At 43.9% G+C, this 26,787-nt stretch overlaps 1 protein-coding gene across 6 annotated transcripts in view; it reads right to left on the reverse strand.

Annotated features, from left to right (window-relative positions):
* LOC147022716 (ninein-like protein) overlaps positions 1–26,787 on the reverse strand; it is a 131,000-nt gene that overhangs the window by 17,816 nt on the left and 86,397 nt on the right. For 5 of the 6 annotated variants that reach the window (XM_085887513.1, XM_085887512.1, XM_085887511.1 and 2 more), the window contains 9 exons: positions 25,602–25,793; positions 24,674–24,743; positions 22,179–22,349; positions 21,907–22,023; positions 13,229–13,321; positions 12,482–12,628; positions 9,441–9,542; positions 7,207–7,305; positions 829–942 (listed from right to left, as the gene is read on the reverse strand). In XM_085887513.1, the coding sequence (XP_085743639.1) occupies positions 829–942; positions 7,207–7,305; positions 9,441–9,542; positions 12,482–12,628; positions 13,229–13,321; positions 21,907–22,023; positions 22,179–22,349; positions 24,674–24,743; positions 25,602–25,793 (1,105 nt within the window). The remainder of the gene's footprint in view (positions 1–828; positions 943–7,206; positions 7,306–9,440; positions 9,543–12,481; positions 12,629–13,228; positions 13,322–21,906; positions 22,024–22,178; positions 22,350–24,673; positions 24,744–25,601; positions 25,794–26,787) is intronic. The other variant, XM_085887514.1, reaches the window with a different exon arrangement.

Below are 26,787 nucleotides of genomic sequence, written 5' to 3' on the forward strand. Positions count from 1 at the left end.
CAACGAATGCTGTGCCGTTAAACGGGAAACTGTTTAACGGCACACACATTGAACAATCACCCTGGGTTCGGCACTTACGACGCAGGGTACTCAAATGGCTCATTTTCCCCAGAGCTAGTACTCCTTTTGCCGACCTCAGAAGAATGACAGGCTAACCGGGCGTAGTGGCGTGCGCCTGTAATCCGGCTACTCGGAGGCTTGGGTTGGAGGATCGCTTGAGGACGGGAGCTCTGCACTGGGCCGCGCTATGAGAGGGTGTAGGGCAGCCCGGAATCATGGCGAAACGCAATCCTTATCCCTGTGTCATAAGAGGTGACCAGGGTTGCGTCAGGAAGGGCATCCGGCGTAAAACCTATGCCAAATCAGTATGCGGATCATAACGGATGATCCGCTGTGGCGACCCCTAACGGGAGCAGCCGAAAGACGAACAACAACAACAGATGAATGACAGGCTAAGTTAACCTACCTGATGTTATTTATGGCATGACAGGGGCTTGAACTCACGACCTTAAGATCAATTAAGCCAGCCACCTTAACCCGTTAAGCCACAACCAGGCCTGAGAGTTGACGATAGCACTCTCAATTTTTACATTATTTATCATTATCATGTTGTGTTTGTATTCCTTTGCATTAATTATGCCACCAGCTTGGATTGTTGCTGAATGTGTTTGCCTCCTATCATCAATACTGCAAGTCCACACCGCTTGATTCCATCAATTCTGGCATACCCCTTCCCCTCCTCCTCTGGCTCTGGCTTTTCGCTACCCACACTATTTCAGATGGATACCCAACAGTACATTTAACAAAGCTAAGCAGATGGCACCGTACCTGTTCATTCAGAAAAGCTGCTTTCTCCTGCAGGGCAGCACGCATACCTTTCAGATTGCCCTCTACCTCACCCATCCGCACCACAGTTCTCTTCCACAGGCTCTCGTGATAGGCCTGCACCACCATTTACAAAGATGGACAATTATTAACAAGCCCAATTTTAAATGGTGAAGTGAACACAAAACTAATTAAAATCTGGCATTCCAACATGTACTCATACATACATCATTCAATAGGCACATAGCTTTCTTACAAGTGGGATAGGAAGGAAGGAACAAAATTTGACAAATGGAAGAAGTGAATGATAAAATGGGGTATGGATACTGTGCAATCTAAAGCTCTCAACTTTATCATTTTCTGTGATGAGGGTGAAGCACAAGGCCTGTTGCTCTCACGTCACAGTCATGTTGGCCTCTCGTCTTTTTAAAGGCTTCTCCTCCGGTCCAGCTCCCTCAGCCCTCTGACTTTTTCCAGCTGGTCCACGATATTCCTTACCTTAATTTTATTTTTCTTCTTCTCCTCTGCCCTTTCAAGGAGTGAGGTCGAATGGGACCAAGCTTGTGCCCTGCCTCAATCACAATACTCTTCCACTTACCCCTGTCCTAAGCCATCTCTCTCTGCTCTCCAGCCACCTCCAACTTATCCCATCTCACCTCAGTCTACCTCTTTTCCTCCCACCTTGCTCCATTAACCTCCATAGCTCTTACCACTCACCCTTCTCCCTCCAATCGCCCACCTCACTCCCCATTCTCAAAGTTGCCCCCCCTCCAAATCCACAAAGCTGCCTCCTTCCCCTGTCCTCTCTCCATCTCATCACTCCACCTCCTCAAATGCATTCTGCCCCCTCTCTCAACCCAGCAACACAGAGGCTTTTTCTCCTCCTCATCTGACCCTCTCCCCGAGCTCTTCTACAATCTCCCACACTCTTTCAACAACTCTCCTTACCCCCCCCTACTTCCTCGTCCTACACTCCCTCTCCTCTTCCCCTCCCTCTTCCTTAACAGTGTGGACTTCAAACATCTGGGGCCTTCGCTCCAACCTGACAGATCTTTCCATTCAAGGTTGCCACTGACAAACCAGACATAATCTGCCTAACAAAAACTTTCCTCCTTCAAGACGTCCCTGACTCCCGAGTATCTCTCCCTCCTCGGTATGACAGAACTGAGCCTCGTCCTGCTGGAGGAGTTGCTCTCTTCATCAAAGACTCTATTCCTCACTCTCCATGCTTCCCCTCCCCTCCCACCTCATGTTTATATGTGTACTGTACCGTCCACCAAACAGTGATGACTTCATTTACACTTCACTATCTGAAAACATGGACCAACTTCTATCTTCTCATCCAAACTCTCTCTTCCTCATATGAGGTGAATTCAATTGTCATCATGCCAGTTAGCTGGGTGTGGGTACCTCTCTCACCTGTCATGGCACCTCAGCAGAAGACTTTTGTGACTCATTGGGACTGACTCAATCAGTCCACTTCCTGACCCGGATCTCAACCAATGGTACTCCATCTCTTCTGGATCTGATTTTGACAAATTTCCTGAAAATATCTGTCCTTCCTCCGCTCCAATCGGTTCTTCTGATAACATGCTTGTAAAAGTGGACATCTCTCTGACTGTTATGAGAGAACCACCTCAGTGCCATCGAGTCTGGCATTTCACTCAGGCTGACTGGCAGGGTCTTCAAGCAGCCATTAAACTTCCAGACTTGTCTCCCATCTCTACTTTCTCCAACATCAACTCGTCCGAAGAATTCTATCGAAGAAACTTGCTCTCCCTCATACACAGATTTTTCCCCTCTCGTCTTCAGTTGTCCTACCCTTCCACCCGCCCATGGTTCACTGAAGCTTGTGGTGAGGCAGTTGTCCTGAAACAACTTGCCTTTGCCTCATGGAAAGCAAATCCAAATGAGGGTAAACTCAATTCCTTACAAAAAGCTCGGAAAAAGTGTGTATCTACCATCAGGAGAGCCAGAAAACAACATCTTTCTAATGCCAAGTCTGAACTCTCAAACCTCTCTCCCTCCTCCAAATCCTGGTGGCATCAAATCAAATCTGTTTCTGGTGTATGTTCCCCCTCCATCCCCTCCCTTACCTCAAATGGCCGCACTGCTGATACCGCACGTGAAAAGGCTGAATGCCAAAACTCCATGTTTGCATCTAAATCTCGTGTTCAAAACCCATCGCTTTCGGTACCCACCTTACCCAGTCACACCCAGCCGTCCCTGGACTCTGTGTCCTTTTCTCCTGACAAGGTGGAGAGCTTGCTGTCAAACCTCGACTCAGATTCTGAAAGCAGTCCACACGGCATCAGCCCACGTGTCCTAAAAATCGAATCATGCTCACCCTCTCATTTGCTCAAGGTCATCTGACATCTGTTTGGTAAATCAGAAAACATAACGACATCTGCATAAAAAAAACTTGCAACAACAGATTCCTGCAAGGCAAGACCAATCAGCCTTCTCCCAATCATCAGCAAGATTATGGAATCCATCATCGCTTCAGACATTAAATCCTTCCTATTCTCTAATGGCTTGATTTCCTATTATCAATTTGGTTTCAGACCAGGTCACTCTGCCCTGGATATGCTGCTTCTGCTCTCCCAAAAATGGATGGAGATCCTCAATGCAATATATGAAATCAGAGCCATATCCCAAGACATATCGCATGCTTTTGACACAGTCTGGCACCCTGCGCTGCTCACCAAACTCTCTTCCTTTGGTATCCAAGGCCATCTCCACTCATGGCTCGCAGACTTCCTCTCCTGTCGCAGCCAATGTGTGGCCCTAAATGGAGTTCTCTCATCCCCTCTTCCTGTCCAGGTTGGAGTTACTCAAGGTAGCGTTCTGGGTCCTGTTCTTTTTCTGGTTTTCATCAATGATCTCTCCGACTCTGGAAAATCCTCTTTGTCTCATTGTGGATGGCTCCACCCACTGCCGTACCATCTGTCATCCCTCAGACCGGCAAGCAGCAGCTTCTTCGCTCTCTGCAGATCTGGATAAAATCAGAAAATGGTGCAACATGTGGAATATGTCTTTCAATCCAGATAAATCTCACACTCTCACTATGTCTCTCTGAAAGAACCGTTGGAAACACCCCCCCCCCTCATCCACTTTCTCAACAGTCCTCAAGAAGAAGTACTTCCATTCAAGCTTCTGGGTCTCACTATCTGCCATAATCTATCCTGGGAAAGCCACATTTCCAATCTGGCCCCCAAAGCCAGTCGCCGCCTGGGAATCCTCAGTCATGCAAAGTCCATTCTTGGCCCACCTGAGCTCCTGGCCACATACAAAGCTTTCGTCGGCAGCCGGATGGAGTATTGCTCTCCCCTCTGGGCTGGTGCTCCTGCCTCCCACCTTTCTCGACTTCATGCTGTGGAAACCAAGGCATTTAGGATCATTGGTATCTCCCAGGGTGAGGCTGAGTCTTTGGGCCTCTCACTTTCTCACCGCAGGCAGGTCAGTGGTCTTTCTGTCTTCTACCGTCTTCTCTCCAGTCTCACCCCCCCTCCCCTGCTCTGTCTGCGATATCCCTCCCCCCCCCACCATATTTCCACAGGGCACTCAAGGTCCGCCAGCAACCCCCTTCTGGTAAAACTATCAAAATCACGAATCACTTCTCACCTTCATTCTTTCATTCCTATTTTTCTCACCTTTGGAACAAACTCCCACACTCTCTTCAACCCCATTCTTCTCTCCAGGTATTCAAAACAGCTGTTCACCACTATCTCTTATCTTCCCCCATCCAAAACCACGATCTTTTCTACACCCGTTAATCCACCCCAAACCCACCTCCTTCAAATTCCCTGCTTTCCTTCTTGACAGTTCCCCTGTCGTGTAAGGTACTGTAAGTACCTGTTGTGTCCATCTCGTATACCCCGTGTTCACCGCCCCATCCCTCTCCTTTCCACAGATCTCCTCATGTCTCTGTTCCCCACTGTTTTGTCCTTCCTTCTCCTGCCCCTCTTCTCTCCTGCCCCCTTTGTTGTTCGTTGTGTGTTAGCTCTCATACCAACCTCGACAATGTATTAAAAAAAACAAACAAACAAAAAAAAAAACGTATCTGTGCTCTTCGCCATTCTCTCTTCCACCATCCACACCAAGTGTTCAGACCACTTCAGTTTTTTTTTTCTACCAATCTCCCCATCAAGATCATCTGCACACCAATCTCCCACCTCAGTTCATCCATCCTCCTATCTCCACCCTCTTCACTCCTGCAATCATCCTGACCGAGTTGTTCTTGCAGACCTGCAACCTCTGTTGTTGTCTCCATTTTGATACAGTCAAGGAAGGATTGCATAACACAGGTCACCATAACTTTCCCTTTCAATTTCCTTGATATCCTTCTGTCTGCCATTACTGCCTCCACCCTCCTCAATGATGCATTCTCAATTATGCAATTACACCCAGCTGAATCCTCTTCCTCACCTCTGCCTCCTACATACCATCCATCCCCTGTCACTCTTCCCCCAGGACACTCAAACCAATTCACCTTCTAACCTGATATTCATTTCTTTACTTTCTTGCCTGACCCACATCACCTGTCTTCTCCATTCTCATTCTCAACCCATGTTTCTCCAATGCCTTCTTCCATTCCGCCAGTACTTCCTGCATCTCCGGTCTTCTCTCCACCACAACAGCCAGATCAACTGCATACAACATCCTCCCCATAACATCTTTCATGTTTACCCTCCTTCTTACCAGCACCATCACCATGATAAACATTAGTGGGCTGAGAGAGCTTCCCTTCCTCAAACCGATGTTCACCCAAATCCTCAGACATCCCAGGAACAACCAAAACTCTTCCCTTCATTCTCTCATACATACGTTCCACCAACCTAACTTCTGCTTCTGGCATTCCCATCCATCTCGGTGTCGCCACCACCTTAGTGTCTTAGGTTAGGATAGTGTCCTAAGGCTTCTGGTCCACAAATCCCATTGCCATTTCATCTTTGCACCTTCAACCTCTTCGCCACCAGCTGTCTCAGCGCGAACATCCCATCCATCGTCACCCTCCCTTTTCTAACCCCCTGCTGCTCTTCTCCGATCTCCATCTCCAAACTTTTCCTTATTCTCCCATCCAGAATTCTCTCCAGTACCATCATGACATGACCGAGTAATGTAATGCCCCTGTACTTCCGCAGGTCTTGAATATCACCCTTCCTCTTCGATATCGGCACAATTAGCCCTGTCCTGCAATCCTCCGGAATCAAATCCCGAAATTGAACCCTGTCCAAATACAATGCAAAAACATAACTAATCGTTTAACATTGCTAGCGTTAGAAATATATGGCTGAAGAAGATGTGCCTTACTCAAATTATTCATATGAAGTCACTCATAAGAGGAATCAAATGCTGCTCACTACACATATAGTCCCAACTACGTGACCCACTTTTGAAATTTAGTAAGGGTGCTGCAATAACGAGCATACTCTTGGTCAAAAAACACTGTGGGATCTTTAACGTCCACACGCTCAGGCAAGTAGACAGGTCTCCAACTTAACATCTACCGAAGGGACGGCACACCAATTGCTGAAACAACATCCTGCCAACAAAAGCAGACTCACAGTTTATAGTCGGGTTGAGAATCAAACACAGGCAAGTGCACTACCTATGAACTTTCCTACCATCCAATATGGTGAACTAGAATGGCATTCGGTAGAGAGCATACCTCCGCCAGGCTGAACAGTTTACGTTTTGTAACCCACCGATAGGCCAGATCTGCATCCGTACCTGAACCAAAATCGAATTGGCTTGTCACCTACCCAAAATCTCGTCACCTACCCAAACACATCTCCCAAGTTTCATCCAAAAATCCCCAAAAATCACTTGAAAAATTGGAAAATGATTGGATCCAGATCTTCACCAAAATAAAATCAATCCATCATTGTCACACACCCAATTGTCCACATCAGTCCATAACCTGTTCAGATATCATACTTATATATCGTTTTTGGGCCTGTTTCTCAATGGTGAAGAATCACTTAAAAAAATTCTCGTGTCCGAATCTTCATATCACCAAAATCGAATCAATTCGTCGTTGTCACACACCCAACCTGTCCACCAGGTCTCATCTGAATCTGTCTGCAACTTTATGAGATATCCTGCTCACAGACAGACAGACAAATAGGGATAAAAACATAACCTCCGTCTGCCTTTGTTGGGCGAGGTAATTAAACAACAAAGAATAACTAAATCAGCAAATGACGGAACAATAAAGAGAGGTGCAATGCAGCAAAATTTACTCCCCAGGGTTTTCATAAACATGAATTCATACCAAAAGGTTGCCCACGTGCTGCCCCTATTTATTAGTGACAAAAAAATTCCACCAATTCAGAATATCAAAGCAGCAGTTTATAAAATAATGGAATCGTTGCTCACCTTCAGCTGTACAATCTGATCTTCTCTGGTTTTTATCTCTTTCTCCAGTTTGCTGATAGTGTGCTGAGCCTTGGTCAGATCTGCTTCATATCCATGCAACTGCCATGCCATGACAAGTTGTGTTCCAATCAGCACAGTAGGGTGACTACTACACGTGTGTGTGTGTGTGTGTGTGTGTGTGTGTGTGTGTGTGTGTGTGTGTGTGTGTGTGTGTGTGTGTGTGTGTGTGTGTGTGTGTGTGTGTGTGTGTGTGTGTGTGTGTGTGTGTGTGTGTGTGTGTGTGCGATGAACTGCATAACCAGGATTTAAACCACAACCATAACCATAACCAGGACTGTCCCAAGTTTATTGATTTAATTTTTACATCATGGGATTCCAGGCAGGGGGATATCTTGTTCAATACGTCTTTAATAAATAAAAAGTTAGTTTGCCAAGGATACAGATGAAGGGAATCTGATGCAGCTCACACAGTAGTAAATCAAGTGTCTATCGCACATACAAGCTGTGATTGAAGTGTCAAGTGGAAAAAAGACCAAATAATTCTGACCAAATGTAACGCAACCAAAAAATGAACGAAGTGAAAATAATTAAAAAACAATTTTAAAAATATATTATTTGATAATTCATACGAAACAACTCACAAACTGCCCTGGTACAATTCGTCAAGGTGTCAAGTCGGGAGGAATTTCCAAAATCTTAATTGAATGAAAATATCAACAAATTTGGTGGCAAATAGGTGGAAATGTATGAATTTGTGAAAGTTCAACATGCTAACAATAAGCAAATTAATAAATAGCACAGGAAGATACAGCAATCATGAAAGTTCAATAAACTAAGGAATAAGTACAATGAAATTGAAAAATAATTCTCAACTCCTCGACTATAATCATCAAATAAACTGTTTATTTGTCTGACTTTTGTGATTATTTTTCACATCGTCTTGTCAAATTGAAAAGTTGGACATCACAATGATAATTTTGGAATTACGGGCATCCCTCGTTATACGCCTGAGTTACGTTCCAGTAAACCGTGTTGCATAGCGGTTAACTGGATAGCGAACAATTGCACCTATGGGAAATAAGAGGATGCGTTCTAGGGTTGGGGGTTTCTCTCAACAACATGTGTTTTTGTACATTTATGAAATAAAAAGGCCCAAAGTTAATTAAACACAAAAAAATAACACACTTGTATGGTATATTTAATGATTTGACCACAACTACTGTGCAGTGCAGCTTGCACAAGTATAAACAATTTGTACACGGTTACAGCAAAGAGCTCAGGAGTTCACTCAGAGGGACAGGGTTGGCCAACTCCTCGCGTCACTGCCCTCCTCAACACTCGTTTTAATTATGGCCGAAGTCACATTTGCTCTACGGCGAGGATACGGCAGCCATACGCCCTCTGAATTGACAGAAACGTGTGGCGGCCGCAGAGTTTCTGCGGTGGCCTCAGGGTGGCCCTACGCCGTTTGGCTATATTTTACAGGCCGTATGGGTTGCCGTGGAATTATAGCGCAGAGTTATAACATTTTTCATTTCTACGTTCGCCGTAGCAATTCGACAAGCCAAAACAAAATAACTGGTAAAAAAGAAAAAAAGAAAAAGAAAAGAACCCACTCGTTACCGTCCGTCTGGCTGCACGTTCACCTTAGGGCCCCCCCTGTGGTCGCCTTGCATCTGCCTTGAAAATTTTATGGCCGCCGCAGGAACGCCCTAAGGTCACCGTGCGACATCAAATCAAAGACCGTACGGCAACCCCACGTTTTCGGTCTCCACAATTTATAAATACGCCGTGCGGCTACCCGAAAAATAAAAACATATGTGACTGCTACATTGTGTGACCGTGGAAATACTGCAGCCGCCATACAATTGCTAGTGACCGTAGATTTTGTCGACCCTACGGCCGCCGTAGCAAATGTGACTTAGGCCTAAGCAGCAATAGGTGCTTTGAATTTTGCAGTGGGAGAGGTTATAAATTCCGTCATAGGGGTTCTAGCAAGACCATAAAATGTTTTTCTGCCGTTGTACGAAATATGGTATCAATTCGAGAAGAACTTTCCAGCAACAAATTTAAAAAATGTAAAACAGATAACCTTATAAGTGGGGGGGGGGGATGCCTGTGCTTTTATTTTTTTTTCCCATTCCATTGCAACAAAAACGTCCAATGTTTTTTTGTGAAGAGTAATCTGTTATCTATGTGTCATGACTAAATCTTTCTGTATTATGCAACCGTACCTCAGCCTGTTCTTGTGCCATTCTTGAGAGTTCTTCATGCAAAGACGCATTTTCATTTTGTGCCTGCTCCAACTCGCTCTGGACATCCTCGAGATTGAATACCTGACAGCACCCCACGTTTGTCAAACCAACAGCACATGTTCACACTTGCATCCATTCACAGAATACTTTTGTGTTTGTGACGGAAACCATACCTGCTGTCTTCAAAAGCAGAACTTTGTCGAAAATTCCCACAAAACACCATGTAAAAATAAATAAATGAAAAAAAAAAAACTTCACAACTGCAGCAAAAAAAATCTAACTGTACCCTAGCAAGTCCTGGTGGGATCCTCTTGTGGAATCGTTCAAAACATGACGTAGATGCATGAAGATTGCAATAACCTCTCCACTTTAGTTTGTTGGATCTAACCTACGAAGCGAGTAATAAATATGAACCAGCAGGGACATCCCTCCGCCTCTCTGTCCAGCCAGCTTTATAACCACAAATCTTTGTCCTTCCAACGCATTAAATAAAAGATCTGGAATCATGAAAGAATATAACTTGAAAAGAAACCAACAAGCACAATGGTGCAATACAATGGTGGGTGCCAAAGTACACAAGGCCAGATGTGTAGAGGAGGGACAAGAAAGTCAGATTGAGATGAGTCTACGGAGATGATCCATGGGGGAGATGAGTTTGAAAATCGATTTTTCTGTTCCAATGTACTTGGGGCTTGGAACAGTACAAACCATTAAATGGGAGTGGGGACATGAAAGGTCAGGGTTGATGGAAAGATATCACGATATGCCACGATGATAACTGCCAGAGTCAAATTCCACTGCAAATCAAAGGGAAAAAAAATTCCAGCTCACGACAGAGGACGATATTTGTCGTCGAATGTCGTAGAAACTCCATACAGAGTGTAGTAAACAGGCTTTTAATAGTAACACCACAATTACCACTCCAAAGTACACGATACTCACAATTTATCCTTCTAACAAAGAACAATTCACGTTTTTATACGAGCAATGTAGAATGCTTGCGTCCCTGAACAGGCCTGCACAAACTGAAAATGTTACACAATTTCAAAATGGGTTCGGCAAATAAAAATTTCAGGTTTTCCCTTTCGAATTTGCAATAACCTCAGGCATTTCTCGGGGGGGGGGGGGAGGAGGATGGAGAGAAAGGAGAGAATAGTGAATAAATGAATTCCTGTTATCGCTCAAAACCGGGCGATTTTATTCCTTTCATTGAAACAGAAAAATATACAAGTCAATGCTATTTCACGACTCGATGTCACACAGAATGCTGATGAGAACAATAAATTTGTGAAAGTTATTAATGGGTAGAATATTGATGAACGATTACCATAAGAATCATTCTCTGAGTCAATTAGGTTTTGCAAGTTTGTAATTGTCATCATAATTTTCGGGGAAAAAAACGTTCGGCAAATAGCCATTTGTGGATGTTTTCAAAGAAACGCTCTGCACCGCTTTTCCCAACATCATGGCTGCCAAACACTGTCACACACAAAACGACTTTGGTCTTGCATAGCAATGAAATGATTGGTCCAATCTTCTTCTTCTTACATATGGCAGCTTGACTGCCAGGTAGCTATGATTTTGTTGGGGCGCAACTAGGCTGCTGATGCTGTGCCCCCCATAACAGTACACTGGTACTCATTTTGCCAACCTCAGAGGCTGACCGGCTGAGTCAACCCCACATGATGTTAATTCAGTGGCCAACAGGGCTCAAACTCAGGACCCAAAGATCACAAGCCAGCCAACCTAACCACCAAGCCAAAAGCCAGGCTTATTGGTCCAACCGAGCAGTTCCACACAACATTCAGTGTCCAATTGGCAAGTCCGTAACATCAGCTTACTGAAAGAAATGCTTTTCAGGTGTCATGATCTTCAGAAAAACATCATCAGCAAAAAACGATGACAGAGCGCCTATTTCAAAACCTGTACTGAATTGTGCATCCTTTAAATTACAATACAACATTTTCCATCAATTGCTTGGAATCATGAAAACTAGAGATTAGAGGAGATACTTTCCTTCGTTATGTTATTATTCTTCTGAATTTGATTGCCTCGGTCGACTTGATGTTTTTTGACGACTTATTTTGCAAGAACGGCAAATGGGTTTCGCGGCGCGCTGACCACATAACTGATGTGTGAACTAAATAATCGTTCGCGCAATATGTGCAGCCGTGTCGAGTTTCGCAGAACGGTTGCACACTGGTTTTTAGAAATTTTTACATCACCTCTCTCTACAAATTGGTATGGTCATGTGGATTTGTAAAAGCTTATGTCAAGTCAGTCTCAGACGACGTGGTAATCACACTTCATGGGGTCATTGACAACACAAAAATGGTTCATCGAAAGTGAATGCAAAAAAAAATTAAACAAGAGAAAGATGCATGTTGCAACATTTAAGCATTTTGGGCACGTATACATTTCCAAGATATAGCAGGACCACGTTATCACCTGCAGTGAATGCAAAGAGCCTAATACTTAAAAAAATTATTTTTAGCAACATCTCGCATAGCGAACGCTGCTCTAAGAGAGCTCGGCGTTGTTGTTCTTCTTCTTCTTCTTCTTCTTGTTCTTCTTCTTGTGAAGACAAAACCTTTATATTAGGACTCGGCTCTTTTGTATGCAGTATCCGGATCTCCTTAAATACTAAACACTTGTACACATCCTCACATTGAGGGTGCCTTTTGAGAGTATCTATCATGAACTTTTAAATATATTCGGACATTGGCTTTAAAGTTTCGAAAAGTTCACGTTACTATTTAAAGATTATTCAATTTAATGTGTTGTAATTTCGTAGGTAAGGTATTTATTTCGTAAATACACTATATTTCGTAAATACATAAATACACTATGACGGGTCTCGCTATTGGCTTAATCAAGGCACGTGACTAAATATCGGAAGTTGTTGTCTTGTTTTTTTTGTTTGTTTTTTTTAGCCGACAAAACCTTTAGGACACTGCTCTTGGATACATTTGTCCTTGTTTTAACTAAAAACACCTTTCCATTCATCATTATGAACACACCTTGTCCTGCAATGCTTTTCGGGTCTCGCACAGGCGTGAAACCTCTTTCTGGAGTGATTCTTTGTCTTGCTCGATAAGTAGGATGTCTGAATGCAGCTTGTCCCTTTGTGAAGATACCTCTCGCAAGTTACCATTTAACATATAGACCTAGAAAAAAAAGAATAGAAAGTTCGATTTTGATGGTGGATAAGATCCTTTGTTTTTGCTCTTTTGCATTGTTACAAAAACAAACACTGGGCCTACATACTCTTACCTCTGATTTGCAAACATCGTAGAAGAGCTTTTTCATTCATATAAATTGTCAGATAAGTCTATCGACTAAATATATTCAGGACCTAGACTGAGAAATTCTAGCAAGGAACATCATTTAATTTGGACATAATCTGCTTATTGTATCAGCATTCTTTAAAAAAACAACAGCCAACTGCAGAGCAAATATCCCCCAGTTAAAAAGACAAAAAGGTGAAACACCTGAAAAATGACAATGTACTTTCAAAGCAGAAAAATTACTTTGGATGAAATATTCAATTTTAACAAACTTACTTTTGGTTTCAAGCAGCAAAGCTTTCTTTGTTTCAAACATGATGTTCCAGTCTCAGCTCATGCATAAGCATACTTACAATGTAGCTGTGCCAGCTCACAGATTAACTTTTCTTTGCAAAGCATCGACCTTTGAATGAAATGCCAAACTTTACATGCTGTTCAATGTCAAGCCCTCAACAGGTGAACAAAAACGTGCGAGCAAACCTCGTGCAACAATGTCTGCAATTTCTCTTCATTCTTATTCTTTGCCTCCCGACACAAGGTGTGCTCCCTCTCCAGCCGCAACAGTCTGCCATTCTGGAAAAAATAAATTAAAATAGTTGCACATCAATGTTAAACACATCATAGTCTTACACTGCAAGCATGTCTTAATGCTTCACACAAGGTGTCAATTTTTTTTTTAATTGCTGGTTTATATTTTCATTTTTTAGCTGATATGCAATTTATCTTTGCAAACACAAAAATCATTGCTGCTATACACACCTTGTCATGTTCTCTTATCCAATACTATATCCTTTATTGCTTATTTGAAACTAGCAGGGTTACCTGGCATTGACTGGGTGGGAGGTAACTGAGAAGTGGGACAAGCAGGAGAGCCGGCAGGGCTGAGAATGGGGCAGACGGACTGGGGGCAGGAGAACCGATGGGGTGGGGGAACTGTGTAGGGGGCAGGAGAACCAATGGGGTGGGGGAACTGTGTAGGGGCAGGAGAGCCAGAACACCAGTGGATAAAGGGGTCTTAAGGGAACATCAGTGAGAAAAGGGGTCTTCAAAGATCTTTGGGTCTTCAGGGTTTTTAGGGTCTTAAGGGTCTTACAGGTCATTTGTCAGGTCAGGTTCGATCTGTGACCTGCTACAGGTACCATGTAAACCTGTACTAACCTATTCCATGGTCGGGTTGTCGGCGACTAAACCGTCTCACCCACCAGGTTTTCTGGTGAGGGGGGTGTTTGGATATGGACACCCAGCAGGATTAAAAACAAAACCTGTCAAAGGGCGGAGGAGCTCCTTGTGAGCCAACGGCCATCCATATCTAGTGCCCAACTGTGTCTGCAGACATCCTCATGCAGTTGGGTTACTTCTTATTAGGAGGTTGGTGGCAGGATTTGCACTCCGGCCACCGTAAAACCCTTCATTCCGCAAAACGCAAAAACGCAAAAAAAATCTGAAAACCCACTCCGTGGGAGTACCTCCTGTGCAGCTTCCCTTCGCAGGGCAGCTCACCGGATGACGGGATTGGGGCAAAGCCTTCGGGACCCCCAATCCTTGATAGGAGGGAAACCACGGGGTAACATCCCTGGGTCAGATTGCGGGAGAGTGTGTCGGAGTGGTGCTGAGGTGTCGTCCACCAGACGGCGGTCTCCTTGGGTTAACCTGAGGCGGTCCCTTCGGGTGGGTGCCTGGAATGTCCTATCCCTAAGAGAGGATGATCACCTGTCTCTGTTATCATCTGAGCTCAAGCGTTTGGACATCGGGATTGCAGCTCTCTCTGAGGTTCGGAGACCGGATTGCGGCGAGATAATGGTGGGTGGTTACACCTACTATTGGTCTGGTCACTTTGATGGTTACCATACCCAAGGAGTTGCTGTAGCTGTGTCCAATAATCTGACCCCAATGATAATTGAGGTAACACCGGTCAACGAGCGTATTATGAGATTAAGGATTCGTCACTCCTTAGGTGTCATTTCCCTGGTCTCTGTTTATGCTCCGACTGAGACGAGTGATCTCACCGTGAAGGATGCATTCTACGCTACACTCGAGTCTGTGGTTGATCAGTGCCCCAGACGAGATACACTTCGAGTCTTGGGGGATTTCAATGCATCGACTGGAACTGATACGGATGGTTATGAGGTGTGTGTTGGTCCCCATGGGTCAGGAACTATGAACCAGAATAGCACTAAGTTCCTTGACTTTGCAAGAAGTCATGGACTTAGGGTGGCTGGTTCATGGTTTCAGCGCCCACAAGCTCATCGCTGGACTTGGTTTTCCAACGCTGGCGGTGTGGCAAAGGAGATTGACCATGTCCTCATTGACGGTCGTTGGAGGATGATCCAGAACTGCATGGTCTACCGGAGTGCTCAGTTCCTCAATACTGACCACAGGCTTGTTGTAGCAACTCTAAAGCTGCACCTTAAATCCTGGAGAATGGTACCATCCCAGCCTAGACTGGATGTGGCCAAGCTCAGGGATGAGAGAGTAGCTGAGGAGTTTGCGAACAGGCTGAGTGGACACTTGGGGGGTCTGGGTGCTTTGGGGGGTCCTGAAGAGTTGTGGAGCGCCTTCAAGACCACCGTCCTTGATGTTGCCGGTGGATGTCTTGGAACTCACCGCAGGGCAAAGAAGAATTTTGTCTCTCAAGGGACACTGGATACCATTGACCAGAGTCGCAGGGCCAGGCTGAATGGCAGAGCTGAGCTGTTCAGAGAGCTGAGGCGTAAAACTGTACGTGCACTGAGGGTGGACAAGGAGGCCTATGTGCGAGGAATCTGTGAGGGGGTAGAGCATCACCTGTGGACAGGTGATTCTCGTCCCGCTTACAGGGGAATTCGCGCGTTACGTTCATCCAAGCCCATCACTCGGAGCACTGCAGTTCGAGCAGAGAGTGGTAGGCTCTTGACAGAGGTGTCTGAAGTGAAGGCCCGCTGGGCCGGTTACTTTGAGTGGTTGTACCAGGCTGATCCCCCAGCTGTCGAGTTGGACGTCAAGGGTGTTACAATCCCTGTTGCTGACCCACGAATCAACTGTGATCCACCTTCGCTTGTGGAAACACGGGCTGCGGTGAACCAGTTGAAACGGGGCAAAGCTCCAGGGATTTGTGGCATCCATGCCGAACTTCTCAAGGCTGGTGGAAATGCTGCACTCGTGTCGTTGCATGCAGTTTTGTGCTCTGCCTGGAACACAGGCATCATCCCAACTGACTGGAAGAGGGGCCTTGTTGTCCCTCTCTGGAAAGGGAAGGGTGATCGCCAAGACTGCAACAACTACCGAGGGGTGACGCTGCTCTCAGTGCCGGGCAAGGTCTTTGCTCGGATAATTCTCGATAGGGTTCGCCACCATCTGCTTGAGCAGCAGCGTCCAGAGCAGTCAGGCTTTACACCAAAGAGGTCAACGATTGACCGTATCCTTGCCCTTCGTGTCCTCACCGAACTCAGACGAGAGTTTCGGCAGGGGCTGCTTGCAACCTATGTTGATCTCTGTAAAGCATTCGATTCAGTGAATCGGGATGTCCTCTGCAGGATTCTTGGTCTTCGTGGGGTGTCACCAAAACTGATCGATCTGATGTCTGAACTCTACTCTGGTTCTGAGAGTGCTGTGAAGTGTGGTGGTACCACCTCTGACTTATTTCCAGTTGTTACTGGAGTTCGTCAGGGATGTGTACTTGCCCCCACACTTTTCAGCACTTGTATGGACTGGATTTTAGGGAGGATGTCGGAGAGATCAAGTTGCGGTGCATCGTTTGGGAATGTCAAGATCTTGCACCTTGATTTTGCAGACGATTCAGTCATCTTTGCGGAGACTTTAGACATCCTTTTGGGGGCCCTCGAAGTGCTGAATGAGGAGTCGGAGCCGCTGGGATTACGGGTTTCTTGGGTCAAAACTAAGATCCAGGCTTTCGGTGACATCTTGGATGCTGCTGTCCTGTCTGTGTCTGTTTGTGGTGAGGATGTTGAGGTCGTGGAGAGATTCACTTACCTTGGCAGTGATATTCATGTCTCTGCTGGCTGCGAGTCAGAGGTCAATAGACGTCTGGGTCGGGCCTGGGGAGTCATGGATTCACTGGATCATGGGGTGTGGCGCTGCTGGTACCTGTGCGGGAGGACGAAAGTCCGAGTCTTCAGGTCCTTCGTACTTCCAGTCTTGCTCTATGGGTGCGAGACTTGGACTCTGACCAAGGATCTGAGACGGAGACTTAATTCCTTTGGTACCAGGTGTCTTCGGAGAATCCTTGGCTATCGCTGGTCGGATTTTGTGTCCAACGAGCGGTTGCTGAGAGAGACTCGGATGAGATTTGTTACCTGCATAGTCCGTGAGCGTCAGTTGCGGCTGTATGGACATGTGGCTCGTTTTCCTGATGCTGATCCTGCTCACCAGATTCTCTCAGCGAGGGAGTCTCATGAGTGGAGGAGGCCAGTGGGCCGACCACGTTCCTTATGGTTGCAGCAGGTTGACCATCATCTCAAGGAGATGGGGATGGGCCTGGCATCTGCCTGGGGGATGGCCAGACGGAGGCCCCTGGAGTACCGGCGGAAAGTGGACGCAGCGACGCACTGTTGTGGCACATGCTCCCATACCTGACCTGACCTGAACTGTGTAGGGGGCAGGAGAGCCAGAACACCAGTGGATAAAGGGGTCTTAAGGGAACATCAGTGAGTAAAGGGGTCTTCAAAGATCTTTGGGTCTTCAGGGTTTTTAGGGTCTGAAGGGTCTTACAGGTCATTGGGGTGTTAAGGGTCTTCAGTTCTTAAGGATATTCCAACTCTTAAGTGACGTTGAGGTCTTATAAGGTCTTCAAGAGTCTTAGGAATCTTAACTGTCTTTGGGGTTTTAAAGCGTCTTAACTGTAATCGGGGAATTCAATGGTCTTAAGGGTCTTACGAGTCTTTGAGTCTTATCTCCCAAACATGTAAAAAATAGGTCTTATGGTTCTTCAAGGTCTTCAAAGGCGAAGGTTGTAGATGAAAATACCCTTATGACAACACCGGGTCAGACTTGGGCTGTGTGCCAAACTTGGTGGTTGTTGCTCCAGCGGTTCTTGCAAAAAAAACGCGAACAAAGACAGACAGACATCTGATGAATCATATTTATTAGATATTTTTATTGCAATACTTATTTGACAAGATCTGCTTTCATCTCACAAGATGATACCATTCCATTTGTACAATGGTCATGGAATGTTATTATTGCAAAGCGATTGCCGATTATGTATCATATGCAATTCCTTGATTGTATCTATGACCATCATATGATCAAACACAAAATATTTTCTGACATCTGATTGGTTCAACCATCCAGACAGGATTGTATCAATGCTGTTTGTTTCACAATTCAAAGTTTCAAATAAGGATCATGGAAAGCCATGCAGATTTGATTACTCTTGGTATCTATAAAAAGAGTTTTGTGGTGCAGCACTAACCTTGTTATGCCATTTAGTCTTGGTTCAATTGCCAACCCAGCTATAAACTGTCATCTCGGTGTTTTGATGCAAAGAGTGTGCTGTCCATTGGATGGTCAAAATCTGGCGTCCAGTCTACTCGTACAAGTTGGTGGACATTCCATTTCATGGTATCTTTCATAAGATGTAGGTGATTGTCCTCATGACCCTAACCAAACTTCAAATGTCGACCCTACCATATAGGGTTGCATCAGTGGCACAGACGCACTCCCTTCCCTCTCCCCAGAATGATGCAACCAGTAGCCACATGTTGCATATATGCTCGGATCGGGGATTTATACAAGAAACAAATCTCCAGTTGCATCATGTACATGAAGAAAAGAAGATTCACTTTGTATTATCTGCAGTTACAAATTCTAGGCTTATGGAAGAACGAGCCTCAGAGTTGAAGATGTAAACAGTGGTCTGCAAGAGTATTCACCCCCTCCCAATAATGGCACATTTTGATGAATTACGAATTATTGGAAAAACAACATTTCCAAATCAACTCTTTTATTCACAATTGAAGAGTTCAAACAAATCACCATTATAGTTGAAGGAGGTTACATGTCAGGAATACCTGCAAAAAACATGTACAAATCAAAATTCACTGGTTGCATAAATATTGTCATGTCCCTCAGTCTATAAGCATCAACCAGAGGATGAAAGGACCGAACTGGTTGTTACTCTCTTGGACTGTGTTTGATTAATGGTAGATTCACATGCACGGGAATCGCAAGAAGCAAAAGAGATCCTTAATCTGATTTTAACGGGGTTTATTCCCCACCTCAAATAATAAGGAAAAAAGAACGCGATGGTGGGGAACGATGGCGGAATAAGGTGGGGAAAATGTTGAACGTGGAATCGCAATAAATAATTATTTACAAGAGGAACAAAGAGAATCTAAAGCACCTCACACACCAGATTCAAGCACAGACGGGGGAAGGGAAACGAGAACAGAGTGAAGCCTCAGCTCTTGTCCGGTAACGACAAAGCAGGCACAAACCCATGACTAAGCAGGCGAGCAGGAATATGAGCAGGATGACAAACCAGGCAGACGAGCAGGACATGAACTCGACAGGAGGTGATCAAAAACCATTCCTCTCCAGAACCCGAAAATACACTCTGCCAATTGCTCCAAGGCTGAACAAACTCTCTCGAGCACTCCAGTCTTTCGCAAGACGATCCCTTCTTCTCAAGTGAGGCCAAACTCCCTTCCTCTCAAGAGCTTGAAAAAAGCACTCCAGAGCCCTCATGCCTCTCACGAGATGATCCAAACTCCTCCCCTCTCTTTCCCAAGGCCTCATCAGCCCCCCACTCATAGTGCTACAGAAGGTTTTACATACAGGCCCTTAATGCTGAACCCTGGCTATTTATTTAACACATCACCCTTCACATGATGCACAATTAAACAGGACAATTCTTAAGCTACCATTTCCCTATTTAAAACTTCAAAATGGCTAAACACCCTGAACATGGAGCATCCTATGCCATACATTTCTAACTGTTCCAAAGTGATTCCTCCACCCCCTACTCCACCCCCCCCACCCCCCCACCCTCCTACTACAAATGTAAAATCATTCAGCCCCTTCGGTCAATACTTGGTGGAAGCACATTTTGCAGCAATGATTGCTACGAGTCCTTTTGGGTAGGTCTCTACCAGCTTTGTACAGTGAGATGGTGAAATCTTTACCCATTCTTCACGTGAAAATTGCTCTAGTTCTGCCAAGTTTGATGAGGATCGTCGATGGACTGCCACATTCTCGTCTCGCCATAAAATGTTCAAGTGTGGACATTGAATGGGCCCCACTCAAGAACATTTATTTTCTTCTTAGTTAGCCACTCCAGTGTGGCTTTAGCTTCGTGATTCGGATCATTATCCTGCTGAAATGTGAATTTCCTACCCAGTTTCAGATTCATGACTGACTCAAGCAGGTTTTCATCAAGGATTCTCAGGTACTTTGTTCTGTCCATTGTCCCTTTAATCCTGACAAGTTTGCCAGTCCCTGCTGATTAAAAGCAGCCCCATAACATGATTCTGCCACCACCATGCTTGACTGTTGGCATAGTGTTGACTGGGTGATAAGAGCTTTTAGATGTGTCCTATTCAGTCATAGCTTCTTTCCTGCCACGTGCCCACAGAGGTGAGCTTTGTGAATGGAACAGGATATTGTGGAATGATGAACACTGACCCCCCAGATCTTTCAAAGTCCTTGGTGGATTTACAGTGACATCCTGAACCAGTTTTCTGCTTGCCCGTCTGCTGAGTTTAGATGGGCCACCCGATCTGGGTAGAGTCTGGGTGGTATGATACGTCTTCCTCTTCTGAATGATGGATTTCACCAGACTCAAAGTGATAATGAGTGATTGAAATCTTCTTATAACCCTCTCCTGAATGGCACTTCACCACCACTTTATGTCTGACTTCTTTGGAAAGCTCCTTGGTCTTCACGTTTGCCTTGTTGATTGACCAAGCGAGTTGCAAGTTCAAACTCATTAGATAAGTGGGAGAGTTTAATTTTTAAGTGAAACCTCTGATTACATTACCTGATTACAAACAGGTGAAACCTATAACACTTGTTTTCTAACCTTTCAAACAAATAATTTGCTCCTGAGATGATTTAGGATTAATTACGCAAAGGGTTTGAATACTTATGCAAATGAGAATCATTTAATATTCTGTTGATCTCACATATTCACATTTGATCTGCATTTTGTCTTCATCACTTTGGAGTGATTTGTAAAGACCCTCTGTATAAAAGTTTGATTTGAAAACATCATGAAATAAGCTAAGGTGACATCAAAATGTGAAAATTTTGGAGGGGGGTGAATACTTTTGCAGGCCACTCACTGTACGTTTATGATCATGGTAACCATGTAAAAACTTTCAATAGCAACAACAGTCAGTGAAGTTCAAAAGTAAAATGTTGCCTCGATTGAACATTTTTGATAATTTTCTTTGAGCATTTCAATGAGGGCCTCGAAGCTTGTGTAGGCCTAGGGAGCTCTCAGGCACTCAGCATTATGGTAACTTAACCTCATGACAATTTGGCAACAATACTTTTTTCTTTTTTTCAACAGACACCTGGTTTCCACAAAGTGTGGAAAACCCTGGGTAACCTGGCCAAATTCCACATTTCTACACCTGCTTTACCCCCCCCCCCCCCACACCACCACTGAGCCACTGAGTCAGTGGAACAGCCACACCCGAGTCATGCAAAAAATGCCAGGAAAAAAAACAAGTGCCCTCGAATTCCAGCCCAACATGCATTTGCTAGATAACTCCAATTGCACGACCAGAATGAACAGATGGAGTGATGAAAGATGTCACAGAAAGGTCCATTTGCCCCGAATTGTTTCATCAGTGACCAAAACAGAAATCGATGCGAAGCTAATACAAATAGTAAGTGGTGCAGGGTCATCCAAAGAACAGAGGAAAGTTGTTGGTCACTCATGAAATATCAACTCAACATGGAGTGTTTTTCATTTATTTTTTTATAATTGGGAAAGCATTATTGGTAGATGGCTGCACAAGCATTCCCTGCAGTAAACAGACATTTAAAGACGTAACTACAGACGAAACATGTCTTTAAAGCCTTCTCTGAAGATAAACTACGAAAGTGCAACACGTTGCAAAAGCATAATGCAGCCGAATAATAAAATCAAACCAAAAGAGATCAAACTTCATGACTTTTTACTTGCAATGAAACACAAATAATCAACGTCCAACCTGCGATTGTAGATCCTTGAACTCGTTAAGAGAGGCTATTCTTTCAGCAGCCATTTCACGCACGCTCTCTTCAGCCGCAGAAACGTCCACTTCCAGTCGGATGATCCTGGCGGCAGCCTGGAGCAAACACCACAGTGCACCGCACCTTCACCAGATGATTCAACTACACATGCATCACTATAATGGACCAGTTTAACACGTTCCAAAAATATCACAACCTTGTTTATTCACTAAAGGATGTGCAGTATATTTATAGGAAATGAGAAACCAACCTCCTGATGGGCAGCGATTGTTTCCAAGCGAATAGAATTCTTTGCTTTCTCATATTGCCTGGAAACAGACGCCTGTACTTCAGCTAGTCTCTCATAAAGTGCTTTCTCTTTGGCCTGTTGTCGAGCAATCTTGTCCTGAAGGGTTTTCACTTCAACTTGCAAATGCTCATTCTGAAGGGGGGAAAAAAAAACACAAAAGGAGAATAGCAGGAAAAGAAAAGGAAAAGGTTGGAATCTCTACCCAGCCATAAAACTGCCACCCTGATGTTTCGCAGGCGGTGAGAGGCATCAATGTGCGAGTCATCCCTTCGGATGGAGTTAAACCTCGGTGTCCCGTCTGCCAGCATTAATTGGTGGGCATTAATAAAAACCAGCAGGTACAACCAGTTTAAACAAATCCAAGATGGATTTGTTTGATAAACCATTAATTAACAGCGCATGTGTTGTGCATTATGAGTATCACATCAAAATGTTTAAACAAGCACAAAGCAGAAAACCATGAGCATCACACAGTGCTGAGGGTGGAGTGTCAGTGGTGAAGGTGGAGCATCAGATCAGGACGATGAAATCCCAGGTTGGAAGCCCATGATGCGTTTATTCGTCCATCACCCACAAATATCCCCGTTATACATGGCGCCGCTCGCACAACACATCTGTATAGCCTGGGAGTGGGAGGTTTTGCCACATCACCCTGTTTTACTGTATTGTAGGCCTTATGACTTGCATTAATCACGGCGATCAAAACCACTTGATGTGTGGAGAACACTTCAGGGAGGGAGACTCCTATTGGCGTCGACAGTACAGTAAGGCTGTCAATATTTTCACCTTTTGGTGAAAAACGGTTAAACCAACATTATTTCCTGATGTCAAATTCTCTAGATATGTGCTGTTAAAGACTATCCTTTGTACATCCATCCCACTGCTGCGCAGGATTGTATTGTACATTTAACAATTTGCATTATTTATTGTAGTGCTGGCACTTGAAGCAGTTACACAAGCCATAACCCCGGGCGAGTACAAAACTTGGAAACCACCGCAGAGGTGATCATCTCCCACATAAATGTAAATCTTGCTTTTCCCTTTAAGATGCCTTTTACAACAGAAAATGTAATCCAAGCAAAGGAATTGTTGTTATCCTTGCCAGAGGAGAGGGTATTGCATTTGGGTCAGTTTGTCTGTGTCTTTGTTTGTCTGCACAGAACTTTCGTGTTTGTCTCCGCAACCGCTTGTTGGATTGAGCCAAAATTTTCACTCTCGGAGCGACTACTCATGTAGAATGTTTTCATGATAATTATGACATCATAGGTCACGTGCAGCAGCCATGTTGGAAAAACAGGGAAAAAAAAAAACTTTGGACCTCTGTTTCACTGAAACTGCACCAAGGAAAAAATTGAAACTTACACATAGAAAGAACTCTGCATGGGGAATAAGTGTGATTTTTTTGATAACATCATAGGTGCCTTCATTATGACGTTATAATTCCATTTGTAGAACGCTTGGGATAAAATGTCATCTAAGGATAAAACGGTCCACAGAAAAAAAATAAATGATGACGTTATGGGTCACGTGATTCGGCAGTCATATTGTTTCGAAAAAAAAAAACCTTCAAAATCGGCTTTGGAGTTGTTGAACAGATCGAGGCAAAACTTTACACGTACGACCACCTATCCATGAGGAACAAAAGGTTCACACATATGATGTCACAGGGCACATGGTTTGGCAGTCATATTGGATTGAAGAAAAGTATTAAATAATATTTTCTCTGGAACCGCTTAATCAATCGATGTGAAACTTCACAATTATAATCTCGTCGTGATGGGGAATAAATGTTTAAATTTCAACTTGATTGGTTGCATGGTCTGGCAGCCAGAATATATATATATATATATATATATATATATATATATATATATATATATATATATATATATATATATATATATATATATTTGAATAAGGCTCACTTGGCTATGAATGGGTGGGTTTGAGGGTGGACGAGTAGCAGCTGAAATGCGAATCCTATCCAGGTTCCTCCTGAAGACTTCATCTTTGATTTTTGCTTGTTTGGGTTCCTTCTGATTACTCCAATGCAGGACTGTACCCATTTGGTCTTCCATTTGTTCTAAATTGAATTTATTTTAATCCCATTCTGAATTCAATTGAATAATAATAAAAAAACATCATGGGTCAGGGTCAGGTGTCCAATCAAAGCGGGACGTCTTGGTACCCGGTCATCACTGCCAGCAGATATAAAGTGGCAGTTCTAATTATGTCGATTATTAATTATATAACACACCAGTACACAAACACCACCTAAAACAAGTCCTGGCGAGGATCTGCAATCTCCGATTGCTCTTTTTCTTGTTTTTCTTTTGTAAGAGAAGACATTTTTCCTTTTGCTTGCACAGCACAACAGCAAAGGTTACAACAACAAATGCACTTGTCTACTCCCAGTATTACATGAACAAAGTGGATTACAGGTACAAAACAAATACCTGCTTGTCCAGCTCAGCAGCACGTTTCTCTGCCAAATCTTTGCAAACTGCTGAATCTTCAAGTTTTTCCCTGAGGGCAATGTTCCAATCAGGGGCAATGAGGCACTGAAAATGCAAACAATTCCATTTCCCATACCCTGCTCCCCCCCCACCACCTAACCTTTATCCCCAAAATGGCAAATTATATGTCTGGTGAAAAAAATAAAATGCATCAGACATCTTTGATACAAGGAACCATGTGCATACAATGCATGTGGACAGGAGGATGGAAATGGAAGGGGGAGGGCGGTGTGGGTGGTTACAGAATTCTTGCATTTGTAGTTTGTCAAAAGAAGCGATGATTTTTCTGGAGTGTGAATGTAATCAAGTTGACTTTACAAAATATTGCACATAAACACCCCCGAATGAACATTGACACAAAAGGTGAGTATTTGCCCATTTTAACTTTGCAAAACCTTCAATCAATATTTACACAAGAACAGATGCAGAATTTTCATTAAACCTTCAGTTGGGAAATAGATTTTTTAAAACATGAAAATAAGGACTTCTGAATGTTTTGGCGTTAAAAATTAGTTAGTTTCAGGAAAATGCATGAGTTAAATTACAAAGCAAGGCACCATTTCGCCTTGTGTCTTACAAGGTGATGAACCTTACATTTGTCAACAAGACGGCAGAGGCTTGTGGCCAGCACGTGCAAACAAGCAAGCTGGCTCTTTAAAACAATTCAACAAAATCAGCCGGGTTAGTTCTGTAAGCACGAGCAGCACCGGTGTTATCCGTGAGGCGAGTAAGCTTCGGGCATTAACTTGGTGAGCTCCAGCACATGTCGGGATAATTGAGAGTGTTATTGGAACACAGGAAACAGGTGGAAACAGGGGCCAGGCAGATAGTGGTGGAGCTTTTTGTAGCCCACCCATCCCAGGCAAACCTGCATGAAACTCCATCTTTCTGTAACTCCACAGCCAGTTGGACAAGTCTGGAGGTATTTGCATGTCGTTCCGATCTCTCCAGCAGGGAAAATCTCTGCCCAGTCTTCGGAGGTACCGATAAGTGTGAAAACAAACTGTGCTTAACATTCCCTTTCTCATAGGGATACAACCGTTTGGGTCTTCTGCCGTTTCTGTACAATGCACAGCAATGAGACAAAGTTTCTCCCGCATCAATGACCTGACACTTTAGGGTGCTCTGTTGGATAAGATTATCATCAGACATCTCTAAACTGAGTATCTAACTGGATAGGTTAGCTGGATAGGAAGAGGGCATGTCTACTGGTCCATTAAGGTATTCCAAACAACAATGGTAAACAAAATCTTTGCCTTCTCATTATGTTCACTTCATCTCCATTTCACATAGCCCCAGTTATGACATCAATTTCAGATTAATTTTTGATGGTCTTCGATAAAATCAACACCTTCCACAGTTGCCAAGCTTTCTGTCTGTTAAATCATCAAGTAAATTGTTATGGGAAGAAACACAGATGGAGGTTGACTTGTATAGTGAAGGATGGTATAGTGGGGGAAATCAGGAAACAATATGAATAATTGTGGAGAAATAGCTCAAATCTCAGCAGCGTCAGGAAGCAATACTAATACATAAAACTACAGCAAGGTCGATGGTGCGCCACCACAAATCCCCATGCTTCCCACTTAAAGCAAAGTTGAAAGATGGCAAAAAATTCCACCAGGAATGACCTAATATCAAATTTAGAGATAAAAATCATTTTCCCATTTTGACCCCAAGACACTACGTCCCAACCCCTGGGGCACGAACCGGGGGTCAAATCCAAAAAAGGTTACACATTTGATGTGTCTCCCAATGTTCATTGGACATACAAAATTCATTTTTAAATGTTTATAAATGTGCTAGCAATTGCATTTTTCGATATTTGATCGATATTTCGATCCCACCCCTGGGGCAGGGGTAAAAACTTAAATTGCTCTTGCACCTAATTTCTATATGGTGATCATAACTACCAAGTATGGAGAGTTTTTAGGAGGAGATAGCGTGACAGATCGATGGACAGATGCAGCCGATTACACTATCCTCCAGTTTTTGGTTATTTTTCAAAAAGCGTGGGGATAATAAGTGAAATTGAATTTTATGATGTCTAAGGA

The sequence above is a fragment of the Eptatretus burgeri genome, chromosome 7, assembly GCF_056783735.1.
Source record: "Eptatretus burgeri isolate ZD-2024b chromosome 7, Ebu_testis_v1, whole genome shotgun sequence".
NCBI lineage: Eukaryota > Metazoa > Chordata > Myxini > Myxiniformes > Myxinidae > Eptatretus > Eptatretus burgeri.